The following is a 24,024-nucleotide window of genomic DNA, read 5'->3' on the forward strand; positions in this document are numbered from 1 at the left end:
CTAACAGATTAGCTTGATCAAAGACAGATTGTCCAGCAGTCTACTTAAACTTTCCTTGATAAGAGCAGATGTGCACACCAGGCGTTTGTGCCACAGTGCAGAGTATCAACCAGCAGATACAGAAACATAAGGCTGATCATTACAAAAAAATGTGGTGAAAAGTGATTTGGATAGAATGTAAAAGAATTAGAACATCTAACAGGTTTTTTTTTTTTTTTTTTTGCTATTTTTGCCTATTGCGGAGGGGTTCATTGTCAAAATTTGTCCTAAAAGTAACAGGGGGGAAATGATCCAATGGAAACATTTGTTCTGGTGAAAACTAGAAGGGGATTTACTCTCACCTTAAAGATCTTTTCTATTGTCTGTTGTCTTTAGAACAGTGGTCGCCAACCTTTTAGGACCGGTTCCGGACCGCACATGCGTGGGAAGCCGGGTGTCACTCAGCCGGGAAGAAAACTTCCCCTTTAGTGGTGTCATGATACCAGCACCCGTCCACTGTCCAGAGTCACAACCCGCCCACTTCCCTGAGCCTGGGATCTATACAGGGGACGTTTTCCGCTGCTCTGGTTGGTGTGTCCCCCCCAGTGGGGTGCTTCTTCTGACCCTGCTCGGGGGTGCCCCCTGGGCTGCAAACCACCAAAATTTTCTCGCAGGCCACCGGTTGGCGACCGCTGCTTTAGTAGGAATAGTAAAAGTGAATTTCCTCAAAACTGACAGGCATTTAAACCCTTTCCTACTAAAACTAAAGAAAAAATGTTAAGCTTTAGGTATAAGTTTTACATTAAAACATGCCTATTGTTGCTAAAAGTAGGGATCCGTGATCAGACATCAAGAGGTGGAGAAAACATTTTTATTTGAAAAAGCTTTATTATTAGTAATAACATACACATATATGTGTTATATATGTTATATGATAAATATATATATTTTAATAATAGGAGCATACAAGATACATTCACCTTTGTGTTTAAAAATCTTTGAATTCATGAAACCGTGTACAATTTTTCATCAAATCTTTTCAGTAATATTTCTTTAATTTTATTTATTACACTTTTGCTAAATGTTATATATATATATTTTTGTTTTTAATTAGAACTTAATGTAGAACTAAACAGATACAAAAATACATATATATAAAATAAAGAATTCAAATTTTTATAATAAACATATATTTTATATAAATTATATGTATTTATATTTTTAATTTTGCAAGAAAAATGAGCATCAACATATTTAAACTGTGTGTTTGAGTTTAGATGTGCTTTAAGAAACAAACTTGAGTTTGACATTCAGATAAAAAAAAAAAATTCAGTGCATAGCTTCTTTCATTTTCATCTTGTTGGCGACCTCTCTAACCATCTGAACACACTGTCTCAAATTATATGCTGAAAAATAAAGTAACACCATCAGTTTAAAAATATGTGTTTCATTTTTCCATATTTAAAGGTTTGATTGTTTAAAGCAAAAGATCAAGTTTCAGTACATGCTGCAGAAAAAAAACTGAAGAATCACCTATTATTAGTGTGCAGATTTAAGTCACTGTACAGTCAGAACTACCTAACTCCATACTTACTGTTTAGAAAACATTAAAGTCACTGGATCAGCATGACAGCCAGACAACTACACTCGCAGAAATATATCTCAGCAATGTAACCTCCATATTCTCTCAGTCAAGTTTCTTTTATGCCTGTTACATCTAAGGCTCGTATTTCCAACTCCCAGGGAGTTTTTTTTTCTTTTTATTGTTTGATTGTTCCCCCTTTTTACTTTTTATGTCCAATTTATTTAGGTGGAATAACACCATCCTTTGGTTATATAATAGGGACATTATGTTTTTGTTTCTTACAATATATAAGTCCTTTCTTTTGGTTTTATAGATCAGTGTTTTTTCCATATACATATACTTTTTACTTAGCTACTGTATATATGCATTCATAAACTAAAACAAAAATACATATCCCTTAGAGCAGAGGTCAGCAATCTTTTTTGGCCCATAGGCCATTTCAGGGGTGGGCAGGAGCATACTAGGCGGGACTCTCTCTCGAGTCCTGCCCTAATGGCTCCGCCCCCACCATGAACGCCCCCTGAAGGGAAATCCCTCTCCTCCGCAATGCATAAGAGAGCGAATGTCCCCTATTTAACCCGGCAACGGAAGTGTTAATGCCAGCCGGGGTAAATAGGGAAGGGAGCCACCACACAGAGACTTAAGAGCCGCATGCGGCTCTGGAGCGCCGGTAGTTTGTTGCCGTTTGGCTCTGCTGCAGGTTGCCGGCTGGCATTAGGCCAGATCGGCCAAGGGGCATTAGGCCGGAACAAACTACCAGCTAGGCCTTATCTGGCCTAAAGGCCTGAGTTTGCTGACCCCTGCCTTAGAGCTTCCTTTTTTGCTGCTGGCCCCTTTTGGAATAGCATGTAGACAATTGTGAATCAAAAACCTTTTCAAGGTATTTGTCCATCTGGGTCTCTGAGTTGTGCTTTATTTGGGTTTATGTGTCCACTTTCCTGCTGTGGTTCCCCTATACTTCTTGTGCTGAGTCCTACGCCAGGTCTAAGTTGTACTAGTCTTTTTTTTTGGTAGTATGTATACATTATATTCAATCATTTATTTTTAATATGCTCTATGTATTAAAACACTAATGATTTTTTGTTTCTGTACCTTGTTGTAGTTTTGTTGTATCTATTGCCTGTATACATTGAATCCCTGATTAAGTGGATATAATCTGTGAAGCACGTCGGTTTGTTACAGGAAGGCAGACAAATTATTCCAACCTAGGCTGTTATATGTTATGCTCAGCAATATAATTTTAAAATACAGTTGTTAACCATTTTTGAAACTCTTGCTTATTGGTTGAATCACATATATATTTTTTAAATATGTTGCTAATAAATTTTTTTTACATAATCATGATTCTGTATATACTGCCTTTAAAGTCCCATATACAAAAAAATGTTTTCTGTGTACATTTCTAAACTGGGGATGTTGGCAGTTAGATTATATTGACCTGATTTGACAAAAAACAAATTGTTCTTGCACATTTCCAACTCCCCATTACCTTGGCCTACATATTTATCTTTTGATAGGTGATAATATTCAATAGTAATATTCGGATAGATTACTTTTACTCATGGATAGTAAGATACAAGGTTGTAGAATCCAAGGTTGCTGTGAACGTGACAAATTAATGTGATGTTCCTTGTCATGCCACATTCACAACATGCCTAACCACTTTATATCTTATACCTTTATCATCTTTATGCACCAAAGCAACTTTAACATTTCAAATATGGGCATGTTGATTTACTAAAACATTTGCTGTTACTTGATGGAAAACTACTTTTAGGCAGTTGTAAAATGTTTACCTCCCCTGACCTGTTACTCACCCCCTGAAGAAGCGGTTTTATCCACAAAACGTGTCAGGAAAACATTTAAATGTTTGGATAGCTACTCTTTGTTAGTTGATGACATGCTGTTGAATATATCTCTAGGTTATTGTATAAGTGTGCATAAAGATGTTTTGTATTTAAGAAAGATCCAATGTGTATATTTTTAATATTATTGGCCAGCAATTCCCTATTTGTCTTGTATATTTCTTTTTTCTGTATACCAGTATTCTAGCATTATTTTTAATATCTGCCTGCTGTTGATTCTATAGATTATTCATACAGTTGACAATTGAAAATCCGGCCATCAATAATACGGTTCCTTCAGTTTTCAGGCATAAATTTTGGATCGCATTTTCAATAAGGGGACTGTAGAACAGTGTTTGGCCACTTATGTTTTGATGGCAATTGTGCCAGATGTCCGTGAGTCCTGCAAGATAAAGGCTGGCCTATGTGTGGAGGTAAGTATAACTTTTAAAAATACGGAATTTTAAAAAATCTGGCACTCCTCAGGTCCTGAGGTTGCCTGATTTTTGAATGTCAACTGCACTATAACCTACAAAGAAAGACCTCATCACATCATCAATGTTTCCTGTTTCCACTCCCTGCAGGTTGGCATTAGACAAGGCACACTTAGTCCCCTTTGCAACTTTAGTGACTTTAGTGAGGTGAATCAGAGTAACGAGTAGTAAATAATAACTGAAGTAATCCACATTGTTCAAAGAAGCTAATAAATTACCTCTCAGTAATTCATTTATTTCATTGCTGAAAATTCCACATTCAATCCAATCATCAGTATTCTTGACATGGTCAAATGCTGTTAGACCTTCATTATCCTGATGTTTCAAACTGGCTCCTTTAAGGAAGAATATAATCACCAGACATGTAACATCAGCAGGCATTCTTAGCATAGTTAATTAATTTGTGTATGTTTACATTGATAATGATTCTGGCTGAGGATTTAGCAGCAGAAAACTAGACAGTGGCATATGTATTGTACAATATGTGTTTAATGAGTGTTAGAGCTATCACGGGTACATTAATGTGCCAGGCCAATTTTAATCTGTGCAGGATACTTTGAACATTACGTTCTGATTACTACCGAAATAGAATTTTAAAACAAGTAAACAGTCCCTGTGCATACAGTTTAATTATTATTTTAGGAAGGAATTTGATTTTATACTAACAGACAAGAGCAGCAGTAAGTCATGCACTAGTGCTATTAATAGAAACCATGAAGTAATAATAAAAACAACATCACATACACCTGAGTAAACTAAATTAATACAAACAGACACCTCACTGCTGTTGCTTTATTTTGCCACCTAAATTAAAAAATAACATTGGAGAATATAAACTATTCCCAGTAAAAAAAAAATAGTAAAATGAAAAAACCTTCTGGTCAAATAAGAAAGTGGGCCCTTAGCTAGTGCTCATACCAACAATACTCATGTCAACAATGATCACAGACACCAGCTGCTGTACCCAACAAATAACAAAAACAAACTCAAATACACAGAGGACCAAAATTCAAAGCATAGACAAAGTCGCGGGCCAACCTTAAAATGTATTGAAAAAATTGAGAAAATTTTTCCTTCCCATTATATATAAACCCTTTTCATATGGAAACAAAGAGGTTTTGCTTTACATTCAGTCTGGAACAAGTCTATAATAGAGAAAGAGACATATTTTTTTTTTCATTTGTAATTAAGAAAAAATCTTATGCCTTTTTCTCTATTTGTAGCCTTCTGAGTTAAATTTCAATGGTTGCACAGCCTAATAATAATACCAATATTCTTCTATGAAAATCCAACCATTCAAGTCCATGCCTTGGAGTAGCAAGGAAAAGTCTAGCTGAGGGGGAGTGCTGGAAATGCCAGACACAGCCAATGCAGAGCTAAATCTTATGTGTGGCCCACCGCTAAAACTCCCTTTTCATTAAAATAGCGCCGCTACTAAAATTCCTGCCTATAAAACCAGTCCATTGCAGGGCCACGCATAGGCAGAGAGCTGGTCAACAGATGGGAGTGATGCCAGGAATTATAGTAGCGGTGCTATTTCAATGCAGCGGTGGGCTAGCTGCAGTTCATATTTAGGATTCCTTTGGGGGCCAAAAAAAAGGACGCTGGGGACCAGATTTGCCATCCATATCCCCCTTCCTATTGTGTGCTACTTCCCCAACCTCTTAGATTGTAAGCACTTCTATGCAGGGTCCTCCCCTCATGTTTCATTGTTTGTATCTGTTTGTCATTTGCAATCCCTATTTAAGGTACAGCACTGCGTAATATGTTGGTGTTTTATAAATACTGTCTAATAATATCATTAATAATTGCTGTGTGTATCTGAGATATACAGTCATATATAGGAGTTAAGTATATCTGTCCTATACCAGGCACAGTACTAAATAAATAGTTACAGGTCTGTGCTGATGTGCATGTGTTGTTGCTCACCTTGTATCTCCGCTCATTATTAGGTGAACCTTCATGTTCCTTTATGAACCTTCTATATATAGCTCTCATTAATCTAAACAGCTGCAGTCCCCTTTTGGTCTGGGAATTTTGTTTTCTTTAGGTTAGGGTTTAGAATAGAATAGAGTCAGGATAGGCATCCAATGGCCCATAGGTATTTAGAGGCCTGGTTGCAGTGGTAGATTAGAAACCTATCGGGGACCAAGCAGTAACTAGATAAGCTGACATTTTATCTTTATGTCATTATTGATTTCTTCAGTAAGAAACTACTCTCTAGGCTGATCAAAGGTCTTACTGTTGCAATTGATTTGGCTGCCTGGAATCAGAGCTGACATTACTCCATTGCAACATCTGTGATCATCTTCAAGGGCCCCTTAACCGCATCCTGCTGCAAGTCTTCTCTGGTGGCAGCTTTGCGTTACATCTGTATATACCTCTACCAGGACTCCTGTTGATAATATTTGCTAATACTTTATTGTTTATATTTTAATCTTTATGTTTTGTGAATGCAAAGCATATTATTATTCTCTTTCTATATATTTATGCTACTTCTATTTTTATTAGTATAAATGTGTTTATTCTATAGAGGCCCTTAAGCCAGCTAGGGGGTAAGGCCAAAAGGAAAAAAGGGGGGCAGGGCAGTGGAAGTTGGACGTTGATTAAGGTTATTAAGGAAAACAATGGATGGGAAAATAAATACACTATATAGGAGGGAGACAAAAGGGGGGATGGTACAATTTTGTCAGAGCGGGGAAGAAATTAGAGCTATTGTTTTACTCTCCTGTCCATGACCTCTGTTGATGCTGTGTGGGCCCAATTTCGGGCCGCAGCTGGAAATAGCTGGGAATAAAGGGCCCGGCTGGCTGGAAGACCAGCTTTGTTGCAGGAAACCTGTTCACCTGTTGTGGTTCCAGAATTGCACCTGTCACGGCCACGGAGGTACCGGTCTCCGATGCGCCTCAGTCTGAAGGTCCATAGGGCTCGGTGTCCCAATGGGAGCCCCATCAGGGACCCTCCAGGCCGCCACGCAAAACAGACTGCCACTGTAGTAGCGGGGGGCTCTGGGACAAATCCCCTACCTGGACGGAGCCCTCAGGAGCGTTGCAGGGTTGCAGGGTTCTCTCCCGGTCATCAGGGCAACGGGCGCATGCAGCCTCTTCCAGAAGAAGGAGTTTGGATCGGTTATGTCAGAGGCCTGGCAAGGAGAGGAATCCGCGGTGGGCGCCGGCCTCAGTTCCGGATCTGCCGGTGGCCCTGCGAAGAAGAGTCAGGGCCAGCAGAGATGCGTTGCGAAGGCAAGTTGGGCCAAGATGGCTGAAGACGAGGCGTCTGTGGGATTGCAGGCCGCAGCTCGAGTGGGACTCACCAAGATGGAGGGATGTTACGGCTTTGTTACATGAGTTGGTGGGGGCCAGGACAGAGGGTGGGGCTGTGGTTGGGGGCGCCGGGCTGGGGCACCAGAGTCAGGTGGTGATGAGTGCAAGAGGAGAAACGCAAAGGGAGGAAGATCAGGGAACCTTGTGGCAGTGGGAGCACTGGTGGAGGATGCCAGGGGACCGCGATTGAGTGGTGGTGACGCCTCAGAGGTGGATCAGGTGAGTGTTGGTAATAGTGCTCGGGGTGAAGTGTATGTATGTTTGTAGAGACCGTTAGTGTCCCATTTGAAGCAAGAGGTGCGGGACAAGATTTAGCGTGGGTAATATGTAGAAATATTTTCCCTTCTTCCCCTGGAGCCCTTTAATCAGGACATGAGTGTGGGTGCGGAAAGGAAGAGGGGTGAGGAGGATTTTAGGAATTTAATTTGAGAAGTGGTTACAGGCCTTTTCTATTTAGGTGAGTGTGGTAGGTGAAAAGGCTCCAGAACATTGTCCTGCCCTCTTCGGGTATTTGGATGGCATTAATGAGGGGTATAGGGTATATGGTGGGCAGGCCTGGCTTCGTTATGACGAACAATTGGGGCAGAGAAAAGCGGTGGGGCCTTCATTGAGTATGGATCATAAGGATATAGCTCTGTGGATGCATTTGATGACGTCGGCGAAGGTGAGTACGCAGCCCTTTCTTGGGGGGGCCGGGAACCAGTGCTCCTCCGGTTTTTCGGCCCTGTGCAAGAAGGGGATTTGCTGCCAATTTAACAGGGGAATTTGCAGGTTTGGAACAGCGTGCCGTTTCAAGCATGACTGCGCAGGGTGTGGAGGATCCCAGTTAGCTTAGAAAAAATGCAGCCTTTCTTAAATAGATACCCAGACCGACGGGCAGCCCAGGTGTTGGACGAAGGCTTTGCAGTGGGCTTTCAGATTCCGTGTGAGTTGGAGGCTGTGCCTCTGATACCATGGAATTTGAGGTCTACATTGAGATTCCCAGCGGTGGTGAAGGAAAATCTGCTAAAGGAGGTGAGTTTGAGGCGCATGGCGTGACAATTTGCTGAGCCCCCGGTGGGGGATTTGGTGGTGTCTCCTTTGGGACTGGTGCCCAAGAAGGAGGTGAATAAGTTCTGACTTATCCATCATTTGTCTTATCCCACTGTGGGCTCGGTCAGTGTAGCTATTGATCCCACTCGGTTTCATACGCAGCTTTTGATGCAGTAGAGTGGGTGCAGTGGTATGGGGGGGGGCACTTATAGCGAAGGAGGACATAGGACATAGAGGCTGCCTTCCGTTTACTTCCAGTACATCCTGATAGAAATGGCTGGGTTGCTGGTGGGAGGGGCAGTTGTTTGTGGATAGATGCCTTCCCATAATCCAGAGTGGATTATGTCCTGCATTATTCCTGTGCGTAGGACCCCCTGGAGCGAGGACGTACCATCTTTTGCTGGGAACCTTACAGTATGCAGCAGGTCGTTTTGGGGTACCTTTAGTGCCAAGGAAAACGGAGGGTCCCTCGACAGTGTTGTCTTTCCTGGGCATTGTGATTGATATGGTGGCCATGGAATGCAGGCGGCCAGGGGGACAAATTGGAGGGTCTTAAACAGGAGGTGCATGAGGCATATGGCAGCAGGAATTGTGGCAGGTACAATCGTTGCTTGGCAAGCTCAATTTTTCTTGTAGGATAATGCTGATGAGTAGGATACTTTCTAGGCGGTTGGCTGCAGCGACGGCGGGTGTGCGGGATTCTGAGGAATTTGTGAGGATTACGCAGGAATTGCATGAGGATTTGTTGGTGTGGAGGCGGTTTTTGCAGGACTGTAATGGGAAAGCGTTATGGAGGAAGGGACCGGTGAGAACACCAGATCTGGATTTGTTCATGGACGTTGTGGGTTCTAAGGGGTATGAGGCCTACTGCCAAGGAGCCTGGAGTGTGGGCCTTTGGCCACAGGAGTGGGTGGAGGATGGTTTGTTGTCAGACCTGGTTTTGTTGGAATTGTTCCTGATAGCTTTTGCAGTAGAATTGTGGGGTGAGCGATTGGCCAATAAAAAGATTTGTTTTCATTGTGATAGCCTAGGTGTAGTTCAAGATGTTAACAAGTGGTCAACGTCTTCGCCGCCAGTGGTTAGGACATCTGGTTTTGCTTTGTTTGCAAATGAATGTGTATTTGTGGGTTGTTCACATATGGGGGCGGTTAACACAGAAGTTCAGCAAGCTGACACCGGAGGCAGAGCAGTCTGCGTGGAGAGAATGGGGTCAATTTTGTGGTGAGTTTGGTGCTGGGCTTGCAGAGCCGGACTATATAAGTTTGTTCTGGTGTTTTATACGTAGGGTGGTGGAAACAGGGGTGTCCGTTGCAGCTTTAAATAAGTACATGATGGGGCAGCTGGAATTTTGGTTAAAATGTTGGGGGGTCACTGATGTTACTAAATCCTTTGTTGTGTGGCAGGTCTTAAAGGGTTATCGTATATCGTAATAAAGGTCGGATGTTGGTCAATGCTATGTGGCTAGTGTCTTATACGTTGCTGCTGTCTGTTTTTTAGATTATGAGGTGGTGTTTTTTCGCTGCTTGTTGAAACTGTTCTGGTAAGATATTTTATTTTGTTTAGACGTGGGACCGTGCTTGATATGGATCGTTGGCCACTCTTTCGTGTGCTGGGGTCCAGATTGGATAAGGCGCCTGATATTGTGGTAATACATGCCGGTGGAAACGATCTGGGGGCAAGATTGATGAGGAAGCTCATTCGCAACATTAGGTGGGATTTTCTGCGCTTACGCATGGCATTTCCGCAGTTAATAGTGGTATGGTCCGAGATTGTGGCCAGGGCACACTGGAGATTTGCACGGTATGTGGTTTGTTTAAATAAAACCAGGGGTAAGGTGAATAGGGAAGTGGACAAGTTTATTGCTAGGAATGAGGGAATTGTTGTTCGTCATAGGGAACTTAAAGGGGATGTTGGGCGTTTTTTGCAGGGGGATGGCGTTCATTTAAACGTGGTAGGGATTGATTAATGGTTCCTGGGATTACAGGAAAGGATCCAGAGGGCCCTGCGGGTATGGAGGGACGTACATTGGTACCGTTTTACTCTTGTGGCGCTGTGGCGGTTTGAGGTCCTCGAGGGGCAGTATGTTCGGGGAAGGTGTGTTGTAAAAAGTGATGAGTGTGGAGAGCCATCTACGGTATGGGATCTCCAAGACGGTGTAACTGGGATGTTGGAGGTTTAATGTTTACTTGGTTGTGGCATTGATATATAGTTCCTGAGGCAGTACAATGGCGCCTGGGAGCAGGAGAGAGATATATCAATCAGAAGACAAAAATTTAGGTTTAATGGGATGGGGGAAAGTGTTAAAGTAGGGTGAGGACCTGCCACCTGTGTGTGTGGGATATTTATTGTTAGGTTAATGTTAATTTGTTGTAACAATATGGTGAAAGTTATATTTATTTGACAAGTTTTAAAATTATTAAACAGCCATAAGGCCATATTCACCATACGCGCAGGTGTGTCGTCATTATTATGGAAATGTAAAGGGGGGAGGAGGTTTATGTGTTGGAGAAAGGAAGGGCTCTTACTTCCATAGTCATGTTATTTGCTGGGTGCACAAGTTCCTGTGATCCCAGTCATGTTGTTTAGATCACTTATGTCCAGGGAATGGAATCTCTTCTACTTTCAGAAGCCCTGTCTTGGGTGAAGGCATTGCCAAATTTATCTATCAGACCCACTGTTCAAGTTAGCAAGGGCCCTGGTTGACATAGCCTGTGTGAAGTGGGCTACCCTATACGGTATGTGTGCCAGCTCCTATACACAGACTAAAGTCAAGACTGATAAGACTTTTCCTATTGTTTTCTGTATTAGAACATTTCTTTAAATGTACTATTAGGTATAAGAGTCTGCTTTGAGTACTTCAGCATGAGAGGGTATGGGGCGGTCACAAGAAGGATAGGAGCTGCAATGAATACTGCGAAAGTAGTTCTCTGCTCATGGGGGCACACTTTAATCATTGAAACTTGAATTTTAAAGGTTCTCATCTGGCCAGTGAAAAATTTAATGATAGGCTAATGAGGCATTTCCTAAAACTCAACTAGAAACTGTGTGGGTAACATTATACTGTATGCTTCTCTAAGAACACACAACAAAGTGAATTTGTATATGTTATAATGTGTTGTTTTTTTATACTGTACCACAATCAATCAAGAGTTTTGCTCCATGGAAGTTTGATGCAAAGACAGTGTTAAAAACTGGAGTGATTCCATCATGATTTGTTAAGTTCACTTGAGCACCGAATGAGAGAAGCAGTTTCATAATCTCATAACTTTCGATATGGAGAGCAGCTACATGCAAAGCGCTGTGAATAAACAAAATTAGATTACTTTCACACTGTAATATCTACATTGGACCTGCAGTCACACTCGCTTACATAAACACATTTCAACCGTAGCATGAAGGCAATGATAATTGACCTTCTGAACAAGGACAGATACATATATATCCTGTACAAACTGCTGATTTGTCAACCAATGAGAAACAACATGCTAACATGTGTCCTGTACATAAAATATAGTTCCCTACTTAGTTGTGATTTTTTTATGACTTGATTATGACTCTTTGACTTGCACATTATATGTAATTCTGCAGCATAGTGCATTATCTTTTACTGGTGTAGCTTGCTGGACAGAGCACATCAACATGCCAACACAAGATGTTAAAGACCTCTTTTCAAATCTTTATTTATTTTAAATATTAGGTTGTTCCTATGTTTTACAGTAAATGACAATGTTAAAATCCAACCGATCACAGTCAGATTTAAAGAGAACCTGAACTCTATATTTTTGCAGAGGACAAAAGACTCTTCACCAATATTGCCTAACTGATCTTTCACCCTTTACCTAATTAGTAAGTTTTGATCTGTGTGGGGGTGGTCATATTGCTAGAGGAATAGGGATTTGCTTTTTTATATTAGATTAGATTTTTTTATTAGATTGTTATTTGATGAATAATTATCTACTAATCAGGGGGATAATTTACAAGAAGCAAACAGATCAAGGAGGGGAGGAGTTATATAGGCTTTTCTCCTTATAACCTAAAGAAATAGAAATAACCTAAATAAAATGATTTCAACATGTGGTCTTTTTATATAGCTTCCCCAAGTTTATTGATATATTTATTTTCTTGAAATTATAGCCATATAGTAAAAAAAGTACTGGTTATCATTTGGAATGCCATAAGCTACAATATCCTTTACCCCCTCCTATTACTTAAAAGGTAAGCCTGAGACAGGTTTATTATTAAAAGGATTTGGCTACCTAATGCTCAGGCCAGGCAGCTAGATATAATTTTAGATAACCAGAAAGATATTCTCCCACTTCCTGCTAAGTTTACAAGAATCCCCCACTCAATCAGAGATGGCCAAAAAATCTGTTTTAATCCTCTTCTATGAAATTTAAAAATATTGGCTTCAGATATTTAGGAACATGACCTCAATAGCACTTTTTAAATAAGAGGACATTGGATGCATATTTAACATGTGATTTAAATGTAATGATTACCTGTTCCCTCTTTTATCACAGATGTTCACATCCAAGCCGTTGCTTAAGATGTAATCAAGACATTCTAGAGTTTTTTTCCTGTAGATACAGAAATGGAGAGAAAAAATGTAGATGTTATAATTAAAATGAAAATCTATGGGAAAATAAAGTATTTTTTTGTACAGCTTGAAAATGAAAAGTTTCGTTGATTTGATAAATATTCAGAGATTTTCCAGAGATTGAGAGTGCAATTTTCTTTAACTACATTGAGACAAATGTTTTACTGTACCTTAACAAAGACATAGCTAGGAAATAATACCAAGGATTAAGCAAGGGTTGGTAATATACAAAATATAATATCACACTAATAAGTGCATGTTTTTACCAGTATAGTATAACATGGACGTTTTTGCCAGACTGAGCTAGCAATGGTCAAGTAATGATTAGATTGGTGGAGATAAGTCCGGAGATCATCAATTTTTAACTACAGATATCATAGAATTGAGTGCTGCGCTTTCCTTGCCTGACTCTTCCCAGTTAGATGATATGAAAATGGGCACTCCCAGTCCTGTGATCTTGCTATTGGAACTGTTGCTGCTTTGGACCATTGTACAAATCCAATAAAGATAAGTACTAACTTTTAATTAAGCAGCACTGAGTGTTTTGTGTCATTCTGTAACTTTTCCTGACACTTGTAGTCCCACAAATACTTCCACCTTGTTAGAGTCATTTAATGATTAAAGCTGGTAATGTCAGAACGTGTCCACTTCTACCCCCCCACAGACACATTTCTATAGGCCAATGAGACAGCCTATCATAATGATGGGTTTTGATATGCATCATAGTTATTTTTAATACACTATACATTTTCAATTCATTTATTTATTTTAATTATCACTGGGGAACAATTTTGAACAAATGTTTGTTGACTTCAATTTTTTAAGCTTATTTACACTAAAATAGGTGTGCTGATTCTGAAAGTGCAGTTAGTTTTCTTCTATCATGTCAGTTTTGTTCTCTTTTTTCTTTCTCTTCTCTTTTTCGCTTATATTAACGTGATTACTGTAGCGTGGATTTGTATAGACTATTCATTTACACGCAAGACAGTGTGCTCAGAGGTTGTGCGTTGCTCTACATAGTAAATAAGCAAAATGTATTTTTCTACACATGTGTTCATGTGATCATGTCTGGCTCTGCTGTTTCTTGTTGTAAGTGCCCAAACAACCCTGAATAATTTTGGTATATCTGTGGCAGTTTTACTATTCCCAGTCAAAGGGCGAATCAGTACATTTGTAGAGCAAGCCTATTTGGTATGTCGAGGGTTTACGGATGTTTAAGGGAACACTTGATAAGATGCCATTTGGTATACCTATTATTTGGTGAGAGCCAGGAGATCATTTCAGTGACTGTTACTTTTGTATAGTGAAAAGTTCAGGATATAACAAGAAAAATAAATGTAACGTAGCGTATCCTCGTCTACCATTGGCTATACGCCCAGTGGCTCATTCAGATGAAATCCCAATGCCGGTCTTCATTACACTACCCTCTCTTGAAGAACATGATTATGGTGATGAACTAGGTGACAACAATGATTTTGAAATTGAGGAGGACTCTGTTCGTAAGGGATTTGATCAGCATGAGTTGAGTGATTTGGCACTATTCAAGAAGGCTTTAGAACTCCTAGCATCAAGACTGCGTGAGAAAAACTTACTTGAAAACAAAGGAATGGTACTTTCCAACCAGAGAAATTGCATTTCTGCAGTGTTTTAGAACTGATAGTGGTTTTGTGTATTGTCATAACATACCTGGTTTAATGGAGGAATTAGGAATTCCAATCTATAACTCAACTGAATGGCGACTATTCATCGATAGCTCAAAGCGGAGCTTAAAGTGTGTTCTCTTTCACAATGGCAATATATTGTGGTCAGTGCCAATTGGCCATTCAGTTTCTCTTTGTGAAGAATATGCAGACATAGAGTCATTGAGTTGTTGCAATATCACCAACACAATTGGGTCATCTGTGTTGACCTTAAAATGGTATGCTTCCTTCTTGGTCAGCTACGCAGATACACCAAGTATCCCTGTTATCTGTGCATGTGGAACATCAGAGCTCGTGAGAGGCATTGGGTGGAAGGAATTGGCCTCCAAGATCTGCCCTAAAACCAGGTGATCCAAACATTCTACATGAGCCACTTGTTTAAAGAAAGATACTTATATTCCCGCCTCTGCACATGAAACTGGGTCTGAAGAAGCAGTTCGTTAAAGCTTTGCCAACTGAAGTAAAATGTTTCAAGTACTTCATTTTGGCATTTCATAGCCTGTCATTTGAAAAAATAAAGGCCAGTGTGTTTGATGGTCCACAGATTCGGCAGCTCATCAAAGATAAACATTTCATCAGGACAATGTCAGAAGTCGAAAAGAATGCTTGGTTATCACTCATAGCCATTCAAAGGATTTTCCTGGAAACACACGAGCAAAACATTACACAGAAATTGTCCAGAAACTCTTCAAGAGCTCCAAAATGCTTGGTTGCAATATGAGCATCAAGGTGCATTTTCTGCATAGCCATCTTTCTAACTTCCCAGAAAACCTTGGTGCAGTCAGTGATGAGCAAGGTGAATGATTCCACCAAGATTTGAAGGTCATGGAAGGATGGTATCAGGGTAGATGGGGTGTACATATGATGGCTGACTATTGTTGAAGCATCCGGCGGGATTGTCCTAACACTGAACACTCCAGGAAAAACTATTAGCGTAAGGTTTTACCTAAACCGCTTACCCGAATAATTTTCAAAAGTTTTACTGTAAAAAAATGTAATAGAATACCAATAAATCCTTTGTATGAACAAAAGAAATTTAAATAAACAGTACATTCAGGGTATTATTTCATTATTTTTTCATTGTATGTAAAATTTGTTTTTTTGACAAAAATGGAGGGTACCGTGTATCGTAAAAACTGTACTTGATAGCAAAAAACTGGGGTAATTTCTGGATTCACCACCCAAATATTAGTAAAAAAACAAGTGTAAGATCTAACTTAACATAAAATGCGTTCCCCAGTGTTATTTATTTTCACATTTTCATTATTCTCACTTCTCTGGTGATGGTCAACTCTTTGATGTATGATAATGTTGGTACCTCCTGGTGCCTCAACACACTTTCACCTTAAACCCTGGATACCGTATTGAGGTTTAAAAATGATCTGAACGTTTTTTTGGGTTTTCCCTACCAACCAGATTCTACAGCCAACAGAGGAGATCAGTGCAGGAAGGGGTGGGCTACACATCAACTAGGAACAGAAGTTGGGACTTTTTCTGCTTTTTTTCTCTAAAACAGTTTCCGGTATAAACAAAAAGCTGATGTGAACTAATCATTGCATATTTAATTTTACAGTATAGGATGTGCTGCACATTTGTAATTTGTCTTTAAATGTGAGGTTGTAGACTTACCTCTCATCTTTATTGCAAACCATGTCAAATAATAGGTCAACATCTTCACCTTCCTTTAAAGTAATTTCATTTAAAATCAACCTGTGAAAGTGATAGGACTGTAAAATATGCAATATATTACCGGTAGATGGCTTTGATTTTGTATGACAAATGGCTATAGATACAGGAAACAGTCACAGCAAATGTTAGTGTAATTTTTAATGAAAACTGGAAGAAAATTAAATGGAACATTGCGTAAAGCTGTTTCCCAGAGCAACCACAAAAATGTCAATTCTTATTTTACAATAATGTGAGAAATCCTGTTCCGCTCCATTTTATTATGTTTTAATTAGAATTAATTAATTTAGTCTCGCTATGTATACTACAAAGTATACAGAACAATAATATTTAGTTTGCAGCAGCTGTACACATAATGACATGTTTAAAAATACTTTTCAGTAACCATACATGTCTGCATGAAAAAATAAGATGTTATCCATTTTTAGTGAGATTCAGGGAGTATGGTTATTCGTGTTAAACTCAAAATTCAATGTTTGTATTTTACATAACAGCAGTTTATCCTGATATATAATTAATTATCTCATACCATTTTGCACAATCCAAATGTCTGTTGGCCAAAGCCAGGTAAGGCAAACTTGGGGTGCCCCTTTCCAGAGCATGCTGATTGATAACTTCAATTTCTTTGGTGCTTTTTTCCAATACTGCCTGTATTGCATCTTGTCGTCCCTGCAGAGCAGCACAATGAACTGGGAGAAGTCCTTTTTTATTGCATTTTCTTGTGGATGCTCCTTTAGAAAACTGTAAAACATTTTAAAGTATCTCTATCACTATTTGCTAAAGCACGTACTGTACGTAGTGAACCGTTTAGTGTAATGTAAAATTTCTAAATTTATATGGGCTAGATTTAGATATAATGCTGCTCTTCACACATGGGGCACAATGAGTCAAAAGCCACATTTTTGTACAAATGCAACCCAATTTATGATACAATGAGAACTATTAAAAAGCAAAAGGTGAGATAGTTGACGGTATACTGAGCTGCACAGTCTGGTAACCACTGTTAGCAGATTAACATAATAACAAAATATGTTGATTTCTTTTCTAACATGAATTAAATTATGATTTTATGTTAAAAAATATAATTATGTAATAATAATGATAATCTATTTGAATGAGAAGGAGTCTTTAAAATCTATTTATATAATAAATATATTGTAGAAATGGTATGTGGCACAAATATGCCACAACTGCCTCCGACCAAGTCCAGCTCATAGTGTCGGTGGGTGGTGGTAAAGTATGAACAGCAGGGAAAATCATTGTGGGACTACTGACTATTGTCTGTAGTTCTGGTCATATTCCTCCTGACAATTGTAATAGGAACAATAATAATAACACAAATCATCCTCATTTTTTTCTGTTTTGTACAAGCCAAAAATATATTTGCATCAGACTTTATAGAATACATTAAAGAAAGAAAAATAAAACTCTACCATTTTGCATTTGAAATAAGGGAGACCACTCTGCATGATAATATTACAAAGCAGACATTGTATTATATTTATGTTTTGCCTAATGGTGACATAAAACTTTAGCAACCTTCTTGAAAGGAAAAATTATGCTAATACCGAGCCATGATTTTCCATTCTGAATATCACAGTGGTATTTTCAATATGAATCCTGCTGCTATGTAGCATATCTTTCATCTAAATTTTGAGCTGTAAAACTTTTTTATTGCATTTTGCACTTTATTTTCTGGAGGAACATTGCTTTTAATTTTTAACCACATCAATTATATATAATTCATAAATACAATATGCCATAGAATCTAATCAAAAAAGAATTTGGCTAATAATCACAGTGTTCCATTAGAATGGGATTTATTCAGAGTCCTATAAAAGCGTAAAGGATGTACGTGTAGCTGAATTGATTTTTGGACCTTAGTATACCTATATGATGTCTACATAAAAAAAAAAAAAAGTTACTGTTGATTGTTTAATTCTTAGTTTTAATTTATTTTTATTACAGACAGTGGGCCTGATTTATTTAAGCTCCCCAAGACTGGAGAAGATAGACTATCATGGGACAACCTAGGTAATCCAGCAAACCTGGAATACATTTCTTAATAAAAATGCTGTTATTAGTCAAATGTTTTCAATCCTGAACTGGATCTGCTCCAGGTTTGCTAGATATCCCAGGTTCTCCCAGTTCTCCCAGGTCTTGGAGAGCTTTAATAAATCAGGCCCATTATATTACAACAAACCCCACACCCATTGTGTTGCTACTTTGGACCAGTTTCCTGTTTTCTTACCAATAACAGGAAGCGCCTGAACAAGGACCTTCATAGTAGGATCACTATGTATAATTTTAACAAGATTTAAATATATTAAAAGTAACTTTTAAAGTGGACATCAAAGCTTTTATGGGATTGGTTCTACATATAATTAGGGCAACATATATTTATTATCTATTATATGTATCTACATATAATTAAGGGCAACCAACATGTAAATATGAAACTAGATTCTACAGTTAATAAACAGAAATGAAAACTAAAGACCAAATGTAGTAGTGTTTGAAAAATATTCAAAGAATTAAAATCAGATCTTTAAAAAAAAATGTTGTGATCTGTTTACCAGCTTGAAATTTACCAGCTTTAGAGTGGGTCAGAGTTAAACCAGTTTTATATATTTTGGAGTTAAGGCCAATTTTTACATTTCTGGAACATTGGGCCTTTGGGACATTTCTTAAACTCTCCAAGGCTAGAGGGGATACACTTTTATCAGTCAAGTTGGGTGATCCAGCAAACCTGGAATGGCCTTTGAGAGCTTTAATAAATTAGGGCCATTGATCCTGATCTTCACATATAGTGATGTCTAAGATATTTTTGTTTTTGTGCATCATTTACCATGTAACTCACATTACAAATAATATACAGCAATAAGCACATAATCATAGTGAGCTTCCTGCCCATAAGAAAACTACATGTCCTATAATTCTCTGCTTTGTGTATCATGGATCAGGGTGTTTATATTTGTAGTGTATGCCTATATAGGGTGGCTACAAAGGAAGACATTGTGAACATTCACATCAGGGAGAATACCTATTACTGGCTCTTATATAAATCCAAAGAATGATTGAGACAGTTGTTTTTTCTCATCAGACCTTTTATTTAGATATAGAGTAGTAAAATCTTAGCATATCAAGTGTCTTGCAAGCATTTGATCAGACAACTGAGGGTCAAGCTGTGAAGAATTATTATTAATATTATTTTAAAAAGCGTCACCATCTACCATGGCTCTGTGCAAATTAGGAACCGTGGGTGTAGTGGTCCTATATACAGAACTGAATATAATACACCTGTGTGACTGCTAAAGAAAAGCTGCAGGAATAAACCTCCCTTTTGACATAGTTGTTTCTAAATTTAACATCCTCTGTGGTTCTTTAATTCTGCCTACAAGGGAATTTAACAGCATCCACTCCATAACACACCGAAGAGCAACTGCACTGCAATGAAAAGTTCTAAATTGGCTGTGAGATCACTTTCTGTAACAGCAAGTCTTATGTCTTATATAAGAATTCCACTGTATACGCTCTCGGGTCTTTAAAGGTCAACTCCATGCTGTGTGTAAAAATGTCCTGGCCACCTAGTAAAGCCATGTATTAAATGATTCTAATATAGAATGCAGAAACATTTCTACTCATTTACACTGGTACAGGAGTATTCTTTGTATCAGACTACAAAATCTGTATTGATGTAGTGAAAATAATATGAAAAAAACTTTTTTTTAGCTAAAGAATTGGATTTTACATAAGACCCAAAGGAAAATTAAAGTTTAAAGGTAGTCTAAGAGATATATATTGAAGTTTCAGACTGTCCAGATGTACACCCACAAGTACATTTTAAAGTGTTTGTAAACCTTAACAATAAACTTTATCTGCATTTTCCTGCATGTTATCAGCTGTGCCCTTTTAACTAATAAAACTTCCCTAATGGTATAGAGATGAAGCGGGGGTAGTTGTTTTGTAGTCCTAGCAAACTTTCTGTCCTATTGTGACTACCCCTTTCTCCACAGATGCAAAACCATGAGTGTTGTCACGCTGCAGAAAGTTTTTAACTGGCATGGTTACCTTTTAGGAAAACACAAAGATATTACTAATAATACAGGTAATCCCCGGGTTAAGGACACCCAACATATGGATGCCTCCTAGATACGAACAGAGCTTCCCTGCTCGCTGCGTGGAGAACAGAGGCTTGAAGGGAGAAAGGGGCATTTCGTTTTGCATGACTTGCTGAACATCTGACATCTTTTGCTAAACATAGCTGAGGTTGTGGGTGATCTTAGGGGGAAGAGCTCTTTCTGCAGCCTCTAGCTTTCTTTTTGAATATCATAGCACATCTTGCTTCAGATGTTAATTAATGTCTAGGCACCATAAAGATAACTGACACCATGCTGCCTAATATTATGTTGAGACAAACATCTGTCCTAATTGCATTTATTAAAATAATGTTCATGTTCTGACTTCCATAAAAATTAAACTCAAGGACAAACCCACCACGCCTATCTCGTATGTAACCCGGGGACTACCTGTAGTAATAATATTGAACTATAACTAATAGGATTTAGATGTTTGAATATTACCAACTAATGTATAAAAATACCTATTGAACTGGCTTTTAATGTTTTATCACATATTACACTAGAATGAGTCTAGCAGAAGAAATGAAAAACGACACAATTTATAGTAACAAAAGCGAATATCAGGAGTTGTCCAAAAATGTCCAGGCTGACTAATTTTGAATTTCACAATTGTGTTAAAAAGTTACTCATCCTAGTTTTTTAAAGCCAGTTTCATTGAAAGATTTCATAGTCACTGCTTGGTTGTATTTAAAAAACAAAGAATCAGACATGCCCTTAGATCCTTTGTGGGGATCTTCCAGGTCCATGTATTTCAATGGCAGTTATTGATTCATACAAGGGAATGTCTGAGGGAATGTCTGATTCACTGTTTTATAAATAGAGCCCAATGAGTATTTAAATCTTTAAATATATTAATATATTAATCTCACACTTTGTAGCAGAGCTAAGCACTATCTGGAAAGCTAGAAAACAAACGCCTTTGTTGACCAATGATTTGCCAACACTAGCTTCCTGCTGTCCTCATTGCTCATTCTCTTTTTGCTTGTGGGAGCTATGTGTAATCTCAGCTCCCTTGCTAATTGTGTTAAATCTATTTCTCTTTCACCAACATAATGTACTATGGTTAAGCTCCTGATCATACGTTTTCACAATTATGCATATTTATGGAAATGACACTTCTATAAATCCCCAATCTCAACATATCTATCATATCTATGTCTATTTAAATTGCTTATGGTATTTTTATTGATAATCTACATGAATCATTTCTTTAATGCACATGTGCTACATACCAGGAGCCTTAGACAATCCATACTTGTTGGCTTTTCTGCTTCACCATAACAGGTCATGTGGAGAACAGTATTACCATCCTCATCTCTCCAGTTGACTTCGGCACCATACTTGAGTAATAACTACAAATAAAAAGAGGATAGCTCTTTATTATGTAAAAATTTTTTCATAGGTTTGTGGTAAACTGTCACATCCAACGTCATGGTTTTCAGCATACAAACAGGGACAACAAACAAAATCAGAGATAGTAAAATAAACCTTTAACTGAAAAACATTTTCTAAACACAAAGGAATAGGAGTATCCTTCATTTAAATAATATTCTGTGATTATTAGCATAGAGGCTATTTATGATGAGTGATCATGGTAGATCAGGGGGCAATCAAATTTCAAAACTCTGGGCAAAAACAATGAAATAAAGTATGAATCACAATGAATCACAAGACTGAATTACAGCACTGTGGGATATGTTGCGACTTTTTTAAATAAAAGATGATGTTAATAATATGACTGCTTAGTGAATTACAAATCACCAAATTGACAAATAAAGCAGTGTACACGTACGTGCAAGATCTAATAAATGAAAACATTAAACTGTCAAGAGTTTGTTATACACAATTGCTGGCAAGTATCAGGAAATAGGCTCTAATTTGTGGCATTGCATTTAGATGAATTTAGGAATCTTTGATTACAACATTGTGATCCACTTTTAGTTAACTTTTAAGTTGTAACTTGTAAGTTTTGTTGTGTGTTTTGTTGGTCATGGATAAATTCCACTGATAATTTTTTACTGAGAAAGTGAATAGACAGAAATCAGACTTGATTGCATGTATGCAGGTCTTGTTTTGTACTATTAGTATGCTAACCTTCAGTCTGTAATTTGCAAAGAAATGATTTTTGAATGCAGCAGGTTTGTAAATGTGTTCACTTGTTTTACCCTAATAAACTATTTGGTCATACTTTATGTAATGCCTAGATGCTCTCTTGCACTGTCTTGCAACAAGTTCAAGATAGATAAATAGAGTAATAAAATCAGAACATTTTGTATTAACCCATTTTCCATTGTTAAACTAAAATGATTAGAATACAATGATTTCCAATAAAATATGTGAAAAGAACAAAATGTTTTAAAAAACGGGATCATAAATGTACAATATTAAATAATAAAAGGTGCTAAAGTATCCAGTATCATATCTGCAGTTTCCTATATTTGAACTTGGTGAATGATGAATACCAAAGTTTGCACCTGAACCTAAGTTGCAGTGAACTCCAACCTGATCCCAACTTAATTCTATTGTTCTATTCAACTGCACACCAATAAGCATATGTTTTTGTGTAAAACTACATGCCAAAAAAAATAAATAAATAAATAATATATATATACATATATATATATATATATATATATATATATATTCACTAATAGCCACAGAAGTGCATTTTTAGTTTAACTTTGTTACATTTGTTGTCTATGAACTGCCTAAAAATAAAATAATTTTGGAAGACAGTATCCAACAATTAAAGCCCGGTTTGGGAAAAAGAGTCCATAGCAGAAATGTGAAAATTATTCTGTTCCTTAGGTAGTGTATACATGTGAGCTGGACTGAATATGTAAGGGATTGCTTTGTTCTATTGTGTAAGGTGCAATGACTTTAGAAGCCAATCAATTTGGCTATTTTGTGACTCATGCCTAGTTTGTCAGCAACCCAGAAGGAAAATAACAAACCCAGGCTAACAAATAGTGTATTACATATTTGCTAGTGAATACTTACACCAGTGAACACCTAAAGACCCTTAGTGATAAATCAACAAACGGAAGAGGAATAAGAGTTAATAAAATGTGACCACAAATGATCTAATGAGTGTTTTGATACATATATCAACTTTTATAAATATTGCTAATTATAACTGGGTTGATGTCCTGAATATCCTGGTATTTTTCTATGCTGCTGTATTGAATACTAATTGTTCATTTATTACAACCTAAATTAAATCTGCAGATTTTTCTTTTGGGAAGCATGTCCAACATTAGTTCACATCTGTGCAATATATAAAAGCCTGCCAAGATTTTAATGAAAGATATTAAGGCAGTGATTGGCTCCGTGTCGCGGAACACAGATGATTATGTAAATATTGTAATTAGAAACAAAATATGAAAAGACAATAGTCAATTCTGTTACGATATTATTACGGCAGATATATGTTTATGTGACAGATTTCTGTGTAGACCTACAGTAAACAAAAAAGCAAAAGCTTCATCTAATCCATTCTGGTAGGTCATTATTCTCAGATGTGGACTATACATGAACCTGTGCTTGGCTGACATATCAGGCATAAATTAGGATACTAAAATCAACCTGTACTGTGTAATCAACATCTACAATCCTGAATTGTTAAAGCATGCTTTTAGGCAA

At 37.8% G+C, this 24,024-nt stretch overlaps 1 protein-coding gene across 1 annotated transcript in view; it reads right to left on the reverse strand.

The window, feature by feature from the left end:
* Window positions 1-659: 659 nt before the first annotated feature.
* LOC140323828 (transient receptor potential cation channel subfamily A member 1-like) overlaps window positions 660-24,024 on the reverse strand; it is a 28,989-nt gene continuing 5,624 nt past the window's right edge. The window contains exons 3-9 of the mRNA XM_072401211.1: window positions 21,615-21,734; window positions 16,770-16,981; window positions 16,184-16,264; window positions 12,757-12,834; window positions 11,392-11,555; window positions 4,121-4,237; window positions 660-1,385 (exon numbers count right to left, since the gene is read on the reverse strand). Coding sequence (XP_072257312.1) covers window positions 1,309-1,385; window positions 4,121-4,237; window positions 11,392-11,555; window positions 12,757-12,834; window positions 16,184-16,264; window positions 16,770-16,981; window positions 21,615-21,734 — 849 coding nt within the window. The 3' untranslated portion in view covers window positions 660-1,308. The remainder of the gene's footprint in view (window positions 1,386-4,120; window positions 4,238-11,391; window positions 11,556-12,756; window positions 12,835-16,183; window positions 16,265-16,769; window positions 16,982-21,614; window positions 21,735-24,024) is intronic.

The sequence above is a fragment of the Pyxicephalus adspersus genome, chromosome 2 (assembly GCF_032062135.1).
Source record: "Pyxicephalus adspersus chromosome 2, UCB_Pads_2.0, whole genome shotgun sequence".
Lineage (NCBI taxonomy): Eukaryota > Metazoa > Chordata > Amphibia > Anura > Pyxicephalidae > Pyxicephalus > Pyxicephalus adspersus.